The 14030-nt window shown below is 41.4% G+C and overlaps 1 protein-coding gene across 3 annotated transcripts; it reads right to left on the bottom strand.

Moving 5' to 3' along the window:
• Window positions 1-1867: 1867 nt before the first annotated feature.
• On the bottom strand, window positions 1868-13967 carry LOC103148347 (putative Polycomb group protein ASXL2). 3 transcript variants are annotated; one of them, XM_007567061.2, is made up of 10 exons: window positions 13801-13967; window positions 12092-12230; window positions 10830-10948; window positions 9861-9981; window positions 9130-9192; window positions 8361-8521; window positions 8042-8138; window positions 7799-7904; window positions 4772-5492; window positions 1868-3920 (listed from the first exon to the last, which is right to left on the bottom strand). In XM_007567061.2, exons 1-10 carry the CDS (start codon window positions 13876-13878, stop codon window positions 2163-2165), a joined length of 3363 nt encoding a protein of 1120 aa, XP_007567123.1. In that variant the 5' UTR covers window positions 13879-13967; the 3' UTR covers window positions 1868-2162. The 3 variants fall into 3 exon arrangements, with proteins under 3 accessions (XP_007567123.1, XP_007567124.1, XP_007567125.1); XM_007567062.2 differs by having other exon boundaries at window positions 9130-9189; XM_007567063.2 differs by lacking the exons at window positions 12092-12230; window positions 13801-13967 and adding an exon at window positions 11560-11700.
• Between the last annotated feature and the right edge of the window lie 63 nt (window positions 13968-14030).

Below are 14030 nucleotides of genomic sequence, written 5' to 3'. Positions count from 1 at the left end.
ATATAAAATTATTACTTCCCTGCCACACATGCATAAAAATCCAGGCAGGAGATACAGTACAACCTATGATTTTCTCTAGTGCCTTTTCTCGATAGTAACCCCAATTAACCCAACGATAAAAAGTTCAGTCTCAACACAGAACAGTCATGAAGTCCTAAAAATAGCAACATTCATTTTCCCTCCTTTAAAAACAATACACACACACACACATATACATATATATATATATGTATATGTGTGTGTGTTATATATAAAAATATAGACTAATCTAGCTGAGTGCAAACGTTGAATGTGAGATTTCTCACACATTTGACTGAGTATTAAACTGATTGAAAATTGATTGGCATCTGTAAAAACAGAGGTGTGGATGAAAAAACAAGACCGTCCAGTGTAAATTCTTGCTTTTTCCCCAACAGTGTTCAGATCCTGGCTGTCGCAGGCGTAGAACAGTTAAGATACTGCACCACATTTTCTATTCACTCTAAATAAACCTAATGCCATATTTGTGCCTCGATGGCATGTGAAGCTTAGGCATGGGTCGGTATCGAGGCATAACCAAACAAATAAAATAAAATAAAAAATCTACTTGATTCGTCGTTTCAATTTCATTTTGATGAGATGCCAGAAAAATAGCTGGAGTGAGAGCCGAGTAAGAACAGGAAGGCGATGCTATAAAGTTTCACGTCACAAAATAAAAGACAAATTTGGCCGTTTTGAAATAGTTCAGGTCAGGCAAAACACTTACAAAGTTTAGAAACTACAGAAGCGCAGCTCAAAACCAAGCTAATTTTAAAATGTTAAATGCAGCATGTCTGTTGAGCTAGCCAACTCCAGCAGACAGTGTCTTTAGCTAAGCAGCTAAAATCAATTTGTCAAACATCCATGGAGCTTCCAGTTAAATCGAAACGTTCTTGTTGAGCCATACAGGCTTGAAAACAGGGATTTCAATTGCTGATTAAAATCCGTTGCCAATAACAGTTCAAGAAAAAAACAGAAGAATTTTAGCGTTTTAATAATTTTACTTATTATATCCATAATAGCAGCATCTGGGCGCCATTGACCACTACACAGTTTGATTTAAAAATGTTGATGTTATTGAGGAAAAAAAACAAAACAACAAAAAACACCCAAGGCTAAAGTTCAGCGATGCGTGGCGTGTGTGTGTGTGTGTGTGTGTGTGTGTGTGTGTGTGCGCGCGCTTTAGCAGAACGGCTAGAGCTACAACCAGCACCAATGTGTGTGTTCCCCTTAAAGGAGCGTTGAGGTCGTAAGATGCAGGAACTTAAAAACACCAATTCAAGTTGACAAAGTTAATAAATTTGTAAATCTATATTGGAGTAAATATAACTAAAATTAATTTTAACCCAAGATTCATAAGGAGTTAAAGTTTAGGTGAGTTACTATGCCTATGCATCTTATTTACAATGTATTAAAGTCAATGTATTATTTTACCAGCAGCAGATTTATTTTGTTTTGATTTTTTATAAATGCAGTTAGACCATTGTTTTAAATATAGTTGCAGCCTTTGTGGTACAATAAAAACATGATACTGAAAACTACAATCGGTCTATAGGGTCAAATGACAGAAAAACAAGATGTGGAGTTTGCTTACTCTAATTTCTCAAAATGTTAAATGTACAGTGGAGATGATACTTAAACAATGGCAAAATGCTGAAACTGCAATTATAATTCATCTATAATTGTTGAATTAAATTTGATCTCAAAATTATTCGTTTTCAGTTTTTTCTTGAAAAAGTGTTATTTGTAAATAAATAAATAAAAAAGTTTCCTCTAAATCTGTTTTTTGTTTTCATCTTTAGAAAAAGTATTTTTGACTTTTTCTTGACATTTAGCTTTCTTGTTGTTATAACTTGTTCTTGAAAATGTTTTTTTTTTTTTTACATTTTTATTTTAAAATTATGACCTATTCCATGACATATCAGCATTTTGAATTGAAAAAACAAAGTATTAACTACTTCTGAACATTTTTAAAAAAAATTATATTTGGACTTTATGCTACTCTCCCTTGACTTTTTCTTAAAATGGACAGAGAGAAAAAAAATGTATTTCTCAATTTGTTCTCTAAGTGACCCTGATATTGTGCTGCACATACCGGCCCATGCCTAATGAAACCCTTACGTTGTTTAATTATTAACTCCATTTCACTGTACCACTAAACATGACACACACAGCTTCGAAGGGCCAATACAGTCATCATGGCAGAAGGCTCCACAGCCTTTGCACATGATCATCGCCTTCAGTCGGCAGTAGCATTTCGACTGAACGTCCTCCATGTTGGCGCCCTCGATGAAGGACTGCTCGCGCGAGGGTTCGCCCTGATTGCTGTGGTCGAGCGCATGACCGGCTGGTATTGTGGTGACGGTCACCGAGAACGACATGACGCTCCCACAGATGCCCCCGCCGTCGACCTCTGATGAGGGCGCAGAAGAGGCGGTGCCCGCGGTGCTGTGGTTCAGAGTGTGAGGTACAGACATGCTGATGGTGCCGCCGTAGCTGGAGGCTACCGCCGACTCCTGATTGTCGAGCGTCCTCTGAAAGGCAGTCAGCTGCTGGTGACCGGGGTCCATGAGGGTAAGATATGGCTCAGAGTTTCCTTGATTGTTATTGCGGAGTTCGAGGTGATTTCGGTGCGCCGGAGAAAACGGACTGCTGTCTTTGGCTTTAGCACTGGCGACGCCGTTGTCGGCGCCGCCGGCTCCATTGCTCTCGGATCCAGGCTCGGTCTTTACGCCAGAGCAGTGCTGAAAACTTGCCGGGTCGTTGGCCCTGGTAACCGCACATCCCTGCTGCTCGGTTTTTACCCTAGTAACGGACACGAGATCTTTCTTTGCTGGTTCTTCCGTCTTAGCCGTCTCCTTTCCGTCTGTGCTTTCCCTCTCCAAAGCAGACTTGTTGGGGCAGACTGAAAGCTGCAGTCTCCTGCTCTCTGATCCCCTGCCGTACGTGGACACGTTGAGCAGGTAATGCCCCGTCATGGCCGGCTTGGGGATCTTCCTCCGGCCCAGAAAGCCAACCAACACTCTGGACTGCTCCCGACACTCCTGTGGGTGCAGCATTTGCGGAACCCTGTGGTGTGCGGGCAGCGGCCCGGAGCCTCCAGGCGGCTGGCTTTGTTGCTGAGCCTTCCTCTGCATCAGCGTCTGCAGGATCTGCTCCTGGGTTTCCTTATCGGGAAGCTCCCGGTGATGTTTTGTGCATTCTGCGGCTCGTACGGCGGTGTTGGCTTGCGGAGGCACGTGCCTGTCTCCTTTATGATCAACGAAATGTGTAGTTTTCCCCTTACTTCCAGACGCCTGGCCCGACACCCGAATGTCCGTACTGGATAGGGGTTTTGGGAGGATCTGGTCCAGTGGAACCTCTTTTCCCTGCAGCAACTGCGTCACAAGGGGGTTGTTTGCTGGAATGCAAGAACTGGTTCTGGTTAGTGATGCAGCACTTGTTGGGGCTTCCTTATCCTTTTCAGTCTGCACTGATGAATGTTCTACTGAAGCATTGGAGCTCTGGTGGACTGTGCTGGTAAAATGATTGCTTTGCCTGTCGTCAGCTGGTCTTGAGCTGAGCGGAGGAGAAAGCCCACTGGATTGGTTGCTGCTGCTGGTAGCTGGTAATCTGGTGCAGGCCTGTGGGGAAGTTGGGCTGAGGCTGGGGCTGGGTGACGGCTGCGTGTGATCGCCACCGCTACCTCCACCCGGCCCCGGGCCCGGCACCGTTCCCTTCGACGCGGACGACACGGCGGCGGCTGCTACGCGCTGCGCTCGGGCGAGCTGAGCTTTGGCTTTGATGTAAGCCAGCGTGCGAGCTCCGGTGTGGCCCGGGCTGCTGAGCGGGCCCTGGAGGGGAGTCTTTGGCGAGACTTGGCTTGGCGACAGAGGGACGGGAAGAATTCGTGACACTGGGATCTGGAAAAGAGAGAAATGTTTGACACTTTTTGGATTTCCTCTGGGCCATTTCACAGGGAATAAAGTCGAGTAAGTTTACGAAACCTTGAAGGAAAACCACCTTAATCCAAACTGCAGTGCTTTGAAAATGTATTCTTGCACTGTTAAGTTACAACTACACAAATGAATGTATTTTATTAGGATTTTATGCAATGAATCACCACAAATTGCAAAGAGGCAATAAAATGATTAAATTCCTCTACAGCTCAAGTTCAGTCAGATTGAAAGAAGAGAATCTGAGAGGACAAATTTTCAAGTCTTTCCATAGAGCTTCAACTAACTAACTAAAACTTTGTTTTATTCACTTGTGTTTGTGGCAATGTTTGGTTAGGCTTGTTGTCCCGCAGTAACATGAACTAAAGTCTTTAACATCTCACAGGTTCCCATTCATGACTGCCAGGTAGTTACCTCCATCCATCTTCAAATTAGTTATGAATCCTCACTCGAAATCTGGTAAGTTATTTAGTTTTCAGAAAGTTGTTTGTTCACTGAAATTCTCCAACAAACTTCTGAGATCTTAAAAACGGCAGCTTGATTCAGACTGAATTAAACACAGATTAACAGGACTGAACAGGATTTTATTTCAGGGTGTCGGCACAAAGGAGGCTGAATACAATTGCATGCTGCACAGATTTTATTCATAGCAGATTTTTCTTACTTGTTATAAATTTTGAGCTACAACATGTTCATTCATAACATAACGTGGTTATGACACGATAAAATGTGAAAAAGTGAGTTTATAGTTACCATCCTCTTTAAAAAAGACAAATGAGGAAAACCTTCGCTAAACGGAGAGCGTGCGCATTTCTCACCTTGAGCGGCGGGACCCTCTGACTTGTCGGAGACGGCGTGGCGGGGCTGGATATGGACGACGCGGAGGAGACCGACGACACGGAGGAAACAGAAGACAAACGGGGCCTTTTCTCTGGAGTCACCTCCCCCTCCGTCTCGCTGAGGGTTTTCCTCTTGTGGGCGTCCGAGGCGGCGCCGGGCTCCGAGGCGACCTCTTCGTCGCCCGCAGCAGGTCTTGCCGCGGTCACCAGCTGGTCATCTTTTACATCTGCAATGGGCTTTAGCGGGGGGCTCTTCTTCACGGGCGACTCGGGGGGTTTCTTCTCCTCATCTTTCTCCTCCGTCTGTTGCTTTTCGTGAAGTGTGCCAGTCGGGCTCCGCTCGGCCGGTTTCTCCGATTCCAGCGTTTTCGCGGCCGCCGTCGCCATCACCGGCCCAGTCTGAGTGGCTGCGCTGAGCTTTCGATCCTCCGCGTGCTGCGACCGACGCGTCTTCATGGGCTCCGTGGCGGGGACGGACTCTTTGTGTCGGGGCAGCTCCTTCGGAGGGTCTGGGGATTTCTCCGCTGGTTTCTTGTCTCTCGTGGTAGCGTCGGTCTGAACGCAGTCCTTGGCGCTCTTCTTGTCCTCCAGAAGCTGAGCAGCTGGATTTGTCTGGCAGACAGGAGAGCGGCGCCTGACCGGCTCCTTATTCCCATTGGGCTTTATCAGCTCTTTGGACTCCTCGTAGCTGAGGCCTGAACTGCACAAAAGAGGAAAATTGAAAGACGTTTTTATCTCAAATATTAAATCACAAATATTTTTGATTTTTGACGTCTTTATGAATGTAAACAAAAAAACAAAAACAAACGTTTTTGGCACATTCAAGGTCGAGAACATCTGCTTAGGGTTTGACGCTTCGCAGCAATTCTACACTTAGTGTCAGTAACTTGGAAATCCACTGAAAAGTTTATTTATTTCACTGGCAAAAGAATAAAGTAAAACTTAATGAACCGGTTAATTACAGAGTAATGCATTTCAAGTGCTTATTTCTGTGAAATTGGATGGCTTATAGTTAATAAAAACACAAAATTCAGTTTCTCAGAAATTGTGAATGCTGTATAAGAAAAGTTCTTCCACCACTAAATTTTGCATCAAGGTTTTATTGCATAAAGGTGATAAATGGACCTTCTCACTGTGGAAACTTCAAACTGAATTATAAGCAGCTTTTCCCTTCCTGACCTTGATTTCTAAATGAAATCCACAACTGATTTCCCTTAGAAGAAAAAAAAAACAACAACTTTGGAGCGTAAAAGCCCAGTTCTTTTCCCATCTTTTCCCAGATAATGCAGATATGCATTATCTGGGCCAGGTGAGCTGATGACGTCTATGATTCAGCTTTGCAATCCTCTTGGAGCAGTTTGCTTGTGCATCTTTTCCTGTTACATTTTATCCTTCCACTCAACTTTTCATCTATATTGCACTTACAGTGCTGTATTCATCAATCGCAACAGCCAGCTTCTGCAGCGATGACCTTTGTGGAGAGAGTCAATAATTATCCGATGGACACCTGTCAATACTACTGCATTGTAAGTTTGGACACGATTTTCTACGAAACTGAATTTTTAATTTTCATTTATCTTCAGCTACTGAGAAGCTACTTTCTTTAAAAGTCATAAACTGGAAACCTTTACAAACAATTATTATAAAGCGCCTTTATGGAGCTGGAATAAGCAAAGACGTCAGCAGCGGCTCATCAGTCTGTATGTGTGAACAGAATAAAGACGTCGTATCGTAATCAGATGTCCCTCCAACATGAGTAATATGATAATCATCAGAATCTGATGACGATAATAACAAGATGAGGAAGGCACACAGCAACTTTGCCAAAAGTCAAAGCATTTGGATGAGGAATCTGGAAGCTTGGTGCAAGATGCCGCGCCCCTTTTATCGTCAAGGCAGCAGGAGGTGAACGTGATCTCTGCGATGACGTGAAAAATAAAGCGATCCACTATGTAGGAGTTTGTGAAAGTTTGATCTGAACGGGTCAAAACCTACTTTCTATGATGATGTTGCATTTATTAATAAGTGAAAAGTGGCACTTGCTTCCACTGCTGCTCTAATAAAGCAACTCATTTTCAATAATCAGGGTTTCTGTAGATTTAACCGCCTCAAATTTAAGACTTTTTAAGACCAATATGAATAGAAATTAAGACCTGTATCATGACAGAAATGGACAAAAAAAAATGCAAATAAATAAGTTGTATGGCAATAATGAACATTTTTCCAGACAACTGGTGATCAAATTGCACTTATTCAAGTTAGCTTGCTAGCTAGTGTGTTAGCAGCTAGTTAGCAGAAAAGTCCCAAGAGAAAAATAAAAAGAAAACTACAAAGAATATACAAGATTAAATGGTCCTGCCACAACAACATTTAAGTCCTGTGATTAACACTTTTTTTAATGAATGTAGGACATTTTAAGGCTTTAATTTTAGATATATTAATGTTGGTGTTAAACAGGATGTGCAGACACCCTGGTTAACATTTGAGTTTGAAACAGACCTGAGAAAAACTATAGAAGAAGAGCATATTTATGCTTCTGTCACCTTAATGTAATCCCCAGTTTTTCTCTTAAAAAGAAGAAGCTGGAAATAGTCAAATGGGTCCTTGTTTATAAGCAGTGTGCCTTTTCAAACAGCTGATGAGCAGTGTGCAGCAAGAATGAAACCGTTGAAATATATCTTAATATGGGTATGTGATGCATGCCTACTAGTGAGGTAAGGATAGTTGATTTACAGCATTTTAAACTTCTGTAGAGCTACTGAGGTGTCACTTCTACACATGGCATTCATTTGAACAACTTTACTGTAAATTATGTGCAAGCCTGAGCTTTAAGTAGTTCGATATCGGATGAGGATTTAGAATCGGCTCTCACTTTTTCTTAAATGTCTTGAGTCAGTATGGGGCAAAAAACAAGATCACAATCAACCCACCAATGAAGACATTTTCCAAACAATGAAAATCTCCTTCAGATTTGACAACTGAATGATTATGAACAACTCTACCTACTTTTCCCCGTAGTAATTTTCGAAGAAAGCCTCCTTCCAGTGTTCAACTTTCTTCTCCTTCTCGATTTCCTGACGCATTCGGACCTGCAGCTCGGGCGTGAATTCCCCTGCAAGAGGAGAAAGTTTTATTTCGATTTAGAAAAAGAGAAAGCAACACAAGATTGCCTTGGAGATATTTTTTTTTCTCTCTCTCTCTTTATACGAGAAACGAATGTCATTATCAACCGGGAGCCAAGCGACTAACCTTCAGCCAGCCTCTCTTTCCAAGACTGTGCTGCCGATGCAAAGAATTCATTGTTTAAAGCCGAGCTCGTAACCTTCAGAAGGCCGTCCAAGCAGGCCTGAAGAGAAGAGGCACAATGCGATGACTAATCTTTCAATAATCACCGCACTGGAACGTTGACTGCAGATTCGAGAGTTAGCAAACTACATTCAGAGCTTTGGACAAAACCTCTGCTTTACGTAACACCGCTGAATTTTTTTCATATGAATCAACCGAGACGAACAGATTTGCTGCAAGATGCGTAAATCGACGTTCAACGCCACAGAGGTGCAAGAGTTACCTGTCGGTCAACCTCAGGCAGGAGTTTGACCAGCTTCTGCTGGCAGTCGGGAGGCAGGACGGAGAAGGTGTGCTTGTTGATGAGGGCTCTCAGGTTGGTGTTAACCAAAATGGAGTCTGGTGTTTCCACGTCTATTTTACACTTTGTGCGTTTTATTTGCCCTTGGGAGAGAAAGAAAGAGACAGGAAGAATTTAGCAGAACCGATTTTGGCTTAACAATCGACACGCTTGGTGATTTGTTCACTAAAGAATCGCTTGTTTCCTATAAATCAAGTGGAGTTCATTTGTTTTTCTCTACGTCAGAAAAACATCATACAGTCATCAATTATGAAACAAGCAATGCACATTACATTTTGTCAAATGTCCTCATCTAGCAAATGTATAAAATAAGTTGATCAATGTTCCACTTTTTATACTCATGAAAGGAAACTAAGCAGGTAGGTTTTTAGCCTCGATATAAAGGAACTCGGTTTGATTAAGTCGGACTTTTTGTCACTTAAGTTGTCCAAATAATGAAAAAAAGTACAAAAAAATAATAAAAATTCTAATTTAAATGTTTAAAGTTGTACTTTCTGATCTGTACACTACAAATGTTGTAGACATTAAATGACCATAGACTAGTTTGTTTTTGCCATTTTCCTCTTTTATAGAATATAAACATCAATCCATTACCTTTACACACTTAAGCGGGTTTATAGAATATATCCAACCCAAAAAGGAAAATTATAATAAATAAATAAAAAAAAGTTACACCTGCTGATTGACCTACCTGCACTGAGACGATCGGACCTCTGAGGAACTTTTCTGGGTACGACAGGGTGGCATAACTCTGCTGGGACAAGAGAAGAAAACCTTTGTGAATTTGAAGAGCAGCTGAAATCACAAAGTTTCTTATTCTTTACCACGCGAGTTGAGTTTTACGTGAAGAAACGAATCACTTGTTGTGACACATCTGCTCTCCTTTCGTATGACGCGTTACTCCTCCGTATCAAATGATCACCTGACTCTAGCCTTTTTCCAACCTACAGCTAAACCTTTAATGCTTTAGTTCTGGCTAAATTAATCACAAAACATGTTGGACCGCCCTGCTGTCGATGCCATTTTTCAACCGTTCTTCATGTTGAGGTGAGTAAATCTTCATTAACGCAGACAAAGCATCTGCATAATATAGCAAGAAATTAACTAATACCATTACCAGATTATTGATATGACGTGAATAGCATTTGCATAAATTACATAGCAGTGGTGGATTTATGAGCAGTTTCAAATGTACAGAAATACAAGTTAGATTTTAATCGACTTAATGTCATGCATCTTTAAAATGTTGTTGCTCTCTAAACTATTGAGCTATTCTGTTCAAATGGGGGGAAAAAAGCTGAAAAAATATGAAAATATGAATAAAATTACAAAGGTGCAAAATGAACCTTAAATAAAAGCATCTAAATATATAGTACTATATGAATTTGAGCTGCTTGTAGCAGTACAAGCGTTGCAACCTACCAGTCTTTGTTGTAATGTTTTCTGCCATGTCTTTGATGGTCTTCAGTAGCAGCCTGGAGCTGGAGATGGCTGGGATACCACCCTGTCTGCGCTGATTTCTCTGCTGCTGCTGCTTCAGCGCCTAGAAAAACGGCAGGAGGAGGAACAAACCGTGTAAGACAAAACAAGAAGTGTTTTGGGTTTTTTTCTGGCCAACACGCAAAACATTATGTGAGGTGGAAACTAAAACTGCGTATGATTTTAGGGTAACCCTAACCATCTGGAAATGTGGTGTGGCAGCATCCAGCTGAGGAAATGTTCCTTAAAAAGGGAGAAAGAAACAAGACAGTCGATAAGATGATGGATGGAGTTAAATGCAGGGGAGTCCTGGAAGAAAACCTGCAAAAGACTTGAGATCAAGTTGGAGTTTCCATCAGGAAAACAGAGATACAGCAAAAAGTCTGGAAGACGGCACATCCACATGGCCCAATCAAAGCCCAGACTTTAATACAATTGAGACTCAGTGAAAAGATTTTTAGAAATGCCAATGAGAGATGATGGAAAAAAAAAAAAACCTCAGTTGTAACTGAAGGAAGAGGTTTTTCTACAAATTGGTGCCGATACTCTAAAAGAAATAAAAAAAAAGACAAAATGCGGAAAGGCTCAAGTGGTATGAAACGTTCTCACAAGACCTTGAACGAAGCTGAAAGAATCAAGGAGGCACAGTAAAACAAACGTGCATCGTCAAAATTTATTAATTCAAATAACACCAGAACGACTCCATAGATACATTAAACCGGGAAGCATTTGTGTTTTGTGGAGTAGAGTGGAAGATCTTTATATCAAACTCTGTAAATAAGAGGGTGTGGCAGGATCTCATGTTACACCGCTAACTAGTAAAATAGAGATGTAAACACTACTGAAAAACAAGCTAACTGCACTGTAAATAAATAGGCTTAAAGGGTAAAAAAAAAAAAAAAAGAAACGTACCTGTTTGAGTGCTTTCTTGCTGTGTTTCTGTGAGGGAGAGATGAGTTTACTGGAGGAGACGGGAGGCGATGAGCACTGTGGCTGCGGAGACGACGGCTGTGACTGCAGCTTGGAGGGGACTGAAAAATAGAAAAGAAAAAAAAAAAGAAACGGTTACAAATCTACGTTTCCTGAGGCGAGAATGCAAACAATCAAGCTGGGCAATTGTTTTGATGAAACCGAAACCAATCTTTTGCACAAAGGAGGGGGGGTTACGTTACCCATCTAAGATATATTCATGAAAAACGGGCTGAACGTCTCAGCAAGAGCTTTACGTTTCCTCATACGGATCGCTGATCTCCCAGCATTTGACTTTTATAATAGCTCAACAACAAAAAAATAATAATTTCTCTCACTCTGCTGTAACTCGGCGTCTTTCTATGGCAGCTTCAAACTTATGCGTAATGAGGAAGTGGTCACGGGTCAGGCAGAGAAAATTCAGCTTCCTGTCTCAACAGTCACTTAAAACGTTCAAGTAGAGAAAATAAATACAACTTAAAAAAAAGAAAAGAAAAGAAAAGAAAAAAAACTTTTCCAAACTTGCACTGAATCACATAAAAACAGCAATAAATCAAACACAACTCGCCCCGCCGCCCAACGAGGTAGAACTGTAGAAAACGGATGTGATTCTACAGCTTGCTGATGAAGGGGGAACATTTATGGGCAACGAGAGTCAAAAAAAGAAACCGACCTTTCGCCGTCATGTTGGGCGCTCAGGGTGTCCCAGAAACATGCGACTGGTTTAATCTAACTTTCTGGAAGAACCGCTTTCCTTAAGCTTGAACACAGGCAAATGAGCTGGCTTCCTGTGTTCAAGCAACAATGCTTGACAACAGCTGAGAAGAGGCGTTAACGCTCGCTGACATAAGAGATCTATGTGCCCAATCAGCTGAAATAAGTAAATAAAGAGCCGTGTGACGACCGGGACCAGGATATCGTTTATCCTGACGCTTTGCTCATTCACGCCAATGAAAAAGTTTAAAAAAAAACAACAAAAAAACAAAGCTATTCTTTTATGAGCAAAGAGTTGAGGTTAAAAGACGAAAGGTGCTCCTTGATGTCGTGAAAATATACTTTTTTTTTTATATTAAGCTTCTAAATTCTGCCGCAGTTAAAAGAAAACTGTCACAAAATTGATTTGCTGGAGCACAAAAACAGATACTGCGCCCGTAAAACTCTGATTAAAACTCTCAAACTTTTACGGGAATTTAAAGGGACGGTACCTCTCCGCATCCACCGTCCTCTCCTGCCCTCTGGAGGAACGGTGCTGCTGTTCTCCGAGCTTCGGGAGTCCGACAGATTGTCGCTGCTCTCGTCAGAGCCCTCCTCCGACAGCTTCTTCACGCCCTCCGAGATGTCCTTCTGAAAAACAGAGAAGAAGAGGAGAAAAACTACTAGCAAAAAGAAAACACCTTAAGCGGATTTAAAGGTTTAACCCTCCACACGAATGACTAGCTAATTCATGTTAGCTAGTCATTATTTTTTAAGCACCAAAAATACACCTGAAACTCAGGACGCTTTACTGGCGGAATCAAATCTTGTGATTTTGTAAAAGCAAAATACTGCTGTGCATTGTTCAAAACTAGCCTGTTTACTAACCTTGTTGTTAAAAAAAAACAAAAAAAACAAACTAAAAGGAACTGATTTTTAAAGTTTGGTTCAGTTAAATTTAGTAGTTTGAACAGCACTGCTCTACACTTTTCATTTGTATTTGAGGTCAGCACCTCATGACTTTGTTTTCTTACACAGTGGAAATGAAATGCCGTCCAGTCACCGTTCTGTACTCAGATTTTTCTGTGGTATGCAACTCTAAATCATTTGTGGAAAACCTACAAATGTACTCATACGGCATATCCAAAATATTCTAAATGAAATGCAGCTGTAAAGGTAAATGGTTTAGACTAGTCACTGTGTTTCAGACTCTTGTTTTGAAGTAAGATGATAAGTTGTTCTTGAACCGCTCCGTTGTGCTAACAGAGTTGACTGGGATTGTAGGTCAGGCTGGCGGAGAAACGCTCTGCTAGAAGACATTAAAAAAAGCTTCTGCCATTTTTCATCGGTGTGACAGGATTTTTGGTACTCAACAGGAAAAGAAACTATGCCAGAGAAGTTGGGAACACTTTGAAACGTGTGCTGCAACAGGCTAGCCTTTAGCTGCTAGCAGTGCTAAAGTTGGTGTCTACTCAAGTCAAGTTTATTTGTATAACACAGTTCAGTAAAAAGGCAGTTCAAAGTGCTTTACATAATCAAAACATATAATAAAACTAGCAACAAAACGCCAACATCAAACTCTTCAAGAATAATCATCACTAAATATGTTGACCAATGCTCCACTTTTAGCCATGATTTAAGAGGAACTCAATGTTTCGGCTGTTTTTCAGTTTTCTGGAAGTTGGTTCCAGATTTAAGGAGCATAAAAACTGAATGTTCGGTTCTGTGCTCCTATTGGCTCTTCATGTTTAGAAAACATTTATTCTATTTGTTCCGTTTCAATATCAATGTAGCACTTTCTACGTTTTCTTGCATTAACTTTCACTAAAAACATTGAAAATTTTGTCTCATTTATCTACTGTTCACCTTTGCGAGAGGAATCTGTCATTGCGCCCCGTATAGTTACCAGAGGCAGTCGTCATGGCGGTGCATGAGAGCCTCGTCACGAACAATGGCGGTTAGCTTCTCTGTTTTTGTGGAGGTTATTTATGTAGTTCAGACAAAACTATCGTTTGGCATTTATTTCTTCTTCCTGTTGTACTTTCCCATACTAAAAATGTGACCACAAAACCGAGGTCTGTACTGAAACGAGGCCTACGTGACCCCTGACATACTGAACAAACACGGCACAGCAAACTGACGACACAGACTCAGTGACTCTACAACAACGAACTAAAAACATTTTCACCGTCCTGCAAATTTTCTTGTCTAACTAACCAACCTTTAGTGTGTAGACTCCCATCCTGCCCGGGACTTTGTAGAAGATGCCCTCGTCACCCCGAGAGTTTGTGTGCAGCATGGCGTTCAGGCACGCCAGCGGCGAGGTTCCGCTGAGGGATCAGAGAAAACCATGAGCTATGATTATTGACTTCCATTCCTCAAGCGGTTATTAATTNTCCTCTAAATCTGTTTTTTGTTTTCATCTTTAGAAAAAGTATTTTTGACTTTTTC

This window comes from Poecilia formosa, unplaced genomic scaffold, assembly GCF_000485575.1.
Source record: "Poecilia formosa unplaced genomic scaffold, Poecilia_formosa-5.1.2 Scaffold203, whole genome shotgun sequence".
NCBI classification, from domain to species: Eukaryota; Metazoa; Chordata; class Actinopteri; order Cyprinodontiformes; family Poeciliidae; genus Poecilia; species Poecilia formosa.
Note: the sequence above shows the minus strand (reverse complement) of the source record. Positions and strands in the feature narration are given on the sequence as shown.

Excerpts from the sequence above, each read along its gene's own strand:
- LOC103148347 (XM_007567061.2), bottom strand. The coding sequence starts at position 13,878 with ATGCTGCACACAAACTCTCGGGGTGACGAGGGCATCTTCTACAAAGTC. Across the intron at positions 9,193-9,860 it reads AAACATTACAACAAAGACTG|CAGAGTTATGCCACCCTGTC; the intron begins GTAGGTTGCAAC and ends CTCTTGTCCCAG. Across the intron at positions 7,905-8,041 it reads GAAAGAGAGGCTGGCTGAAG|GGGAATTCACGCCCGAGCTG; the intron begins GTTAGTCGCTTG and ends CTCCTCTTGCAG.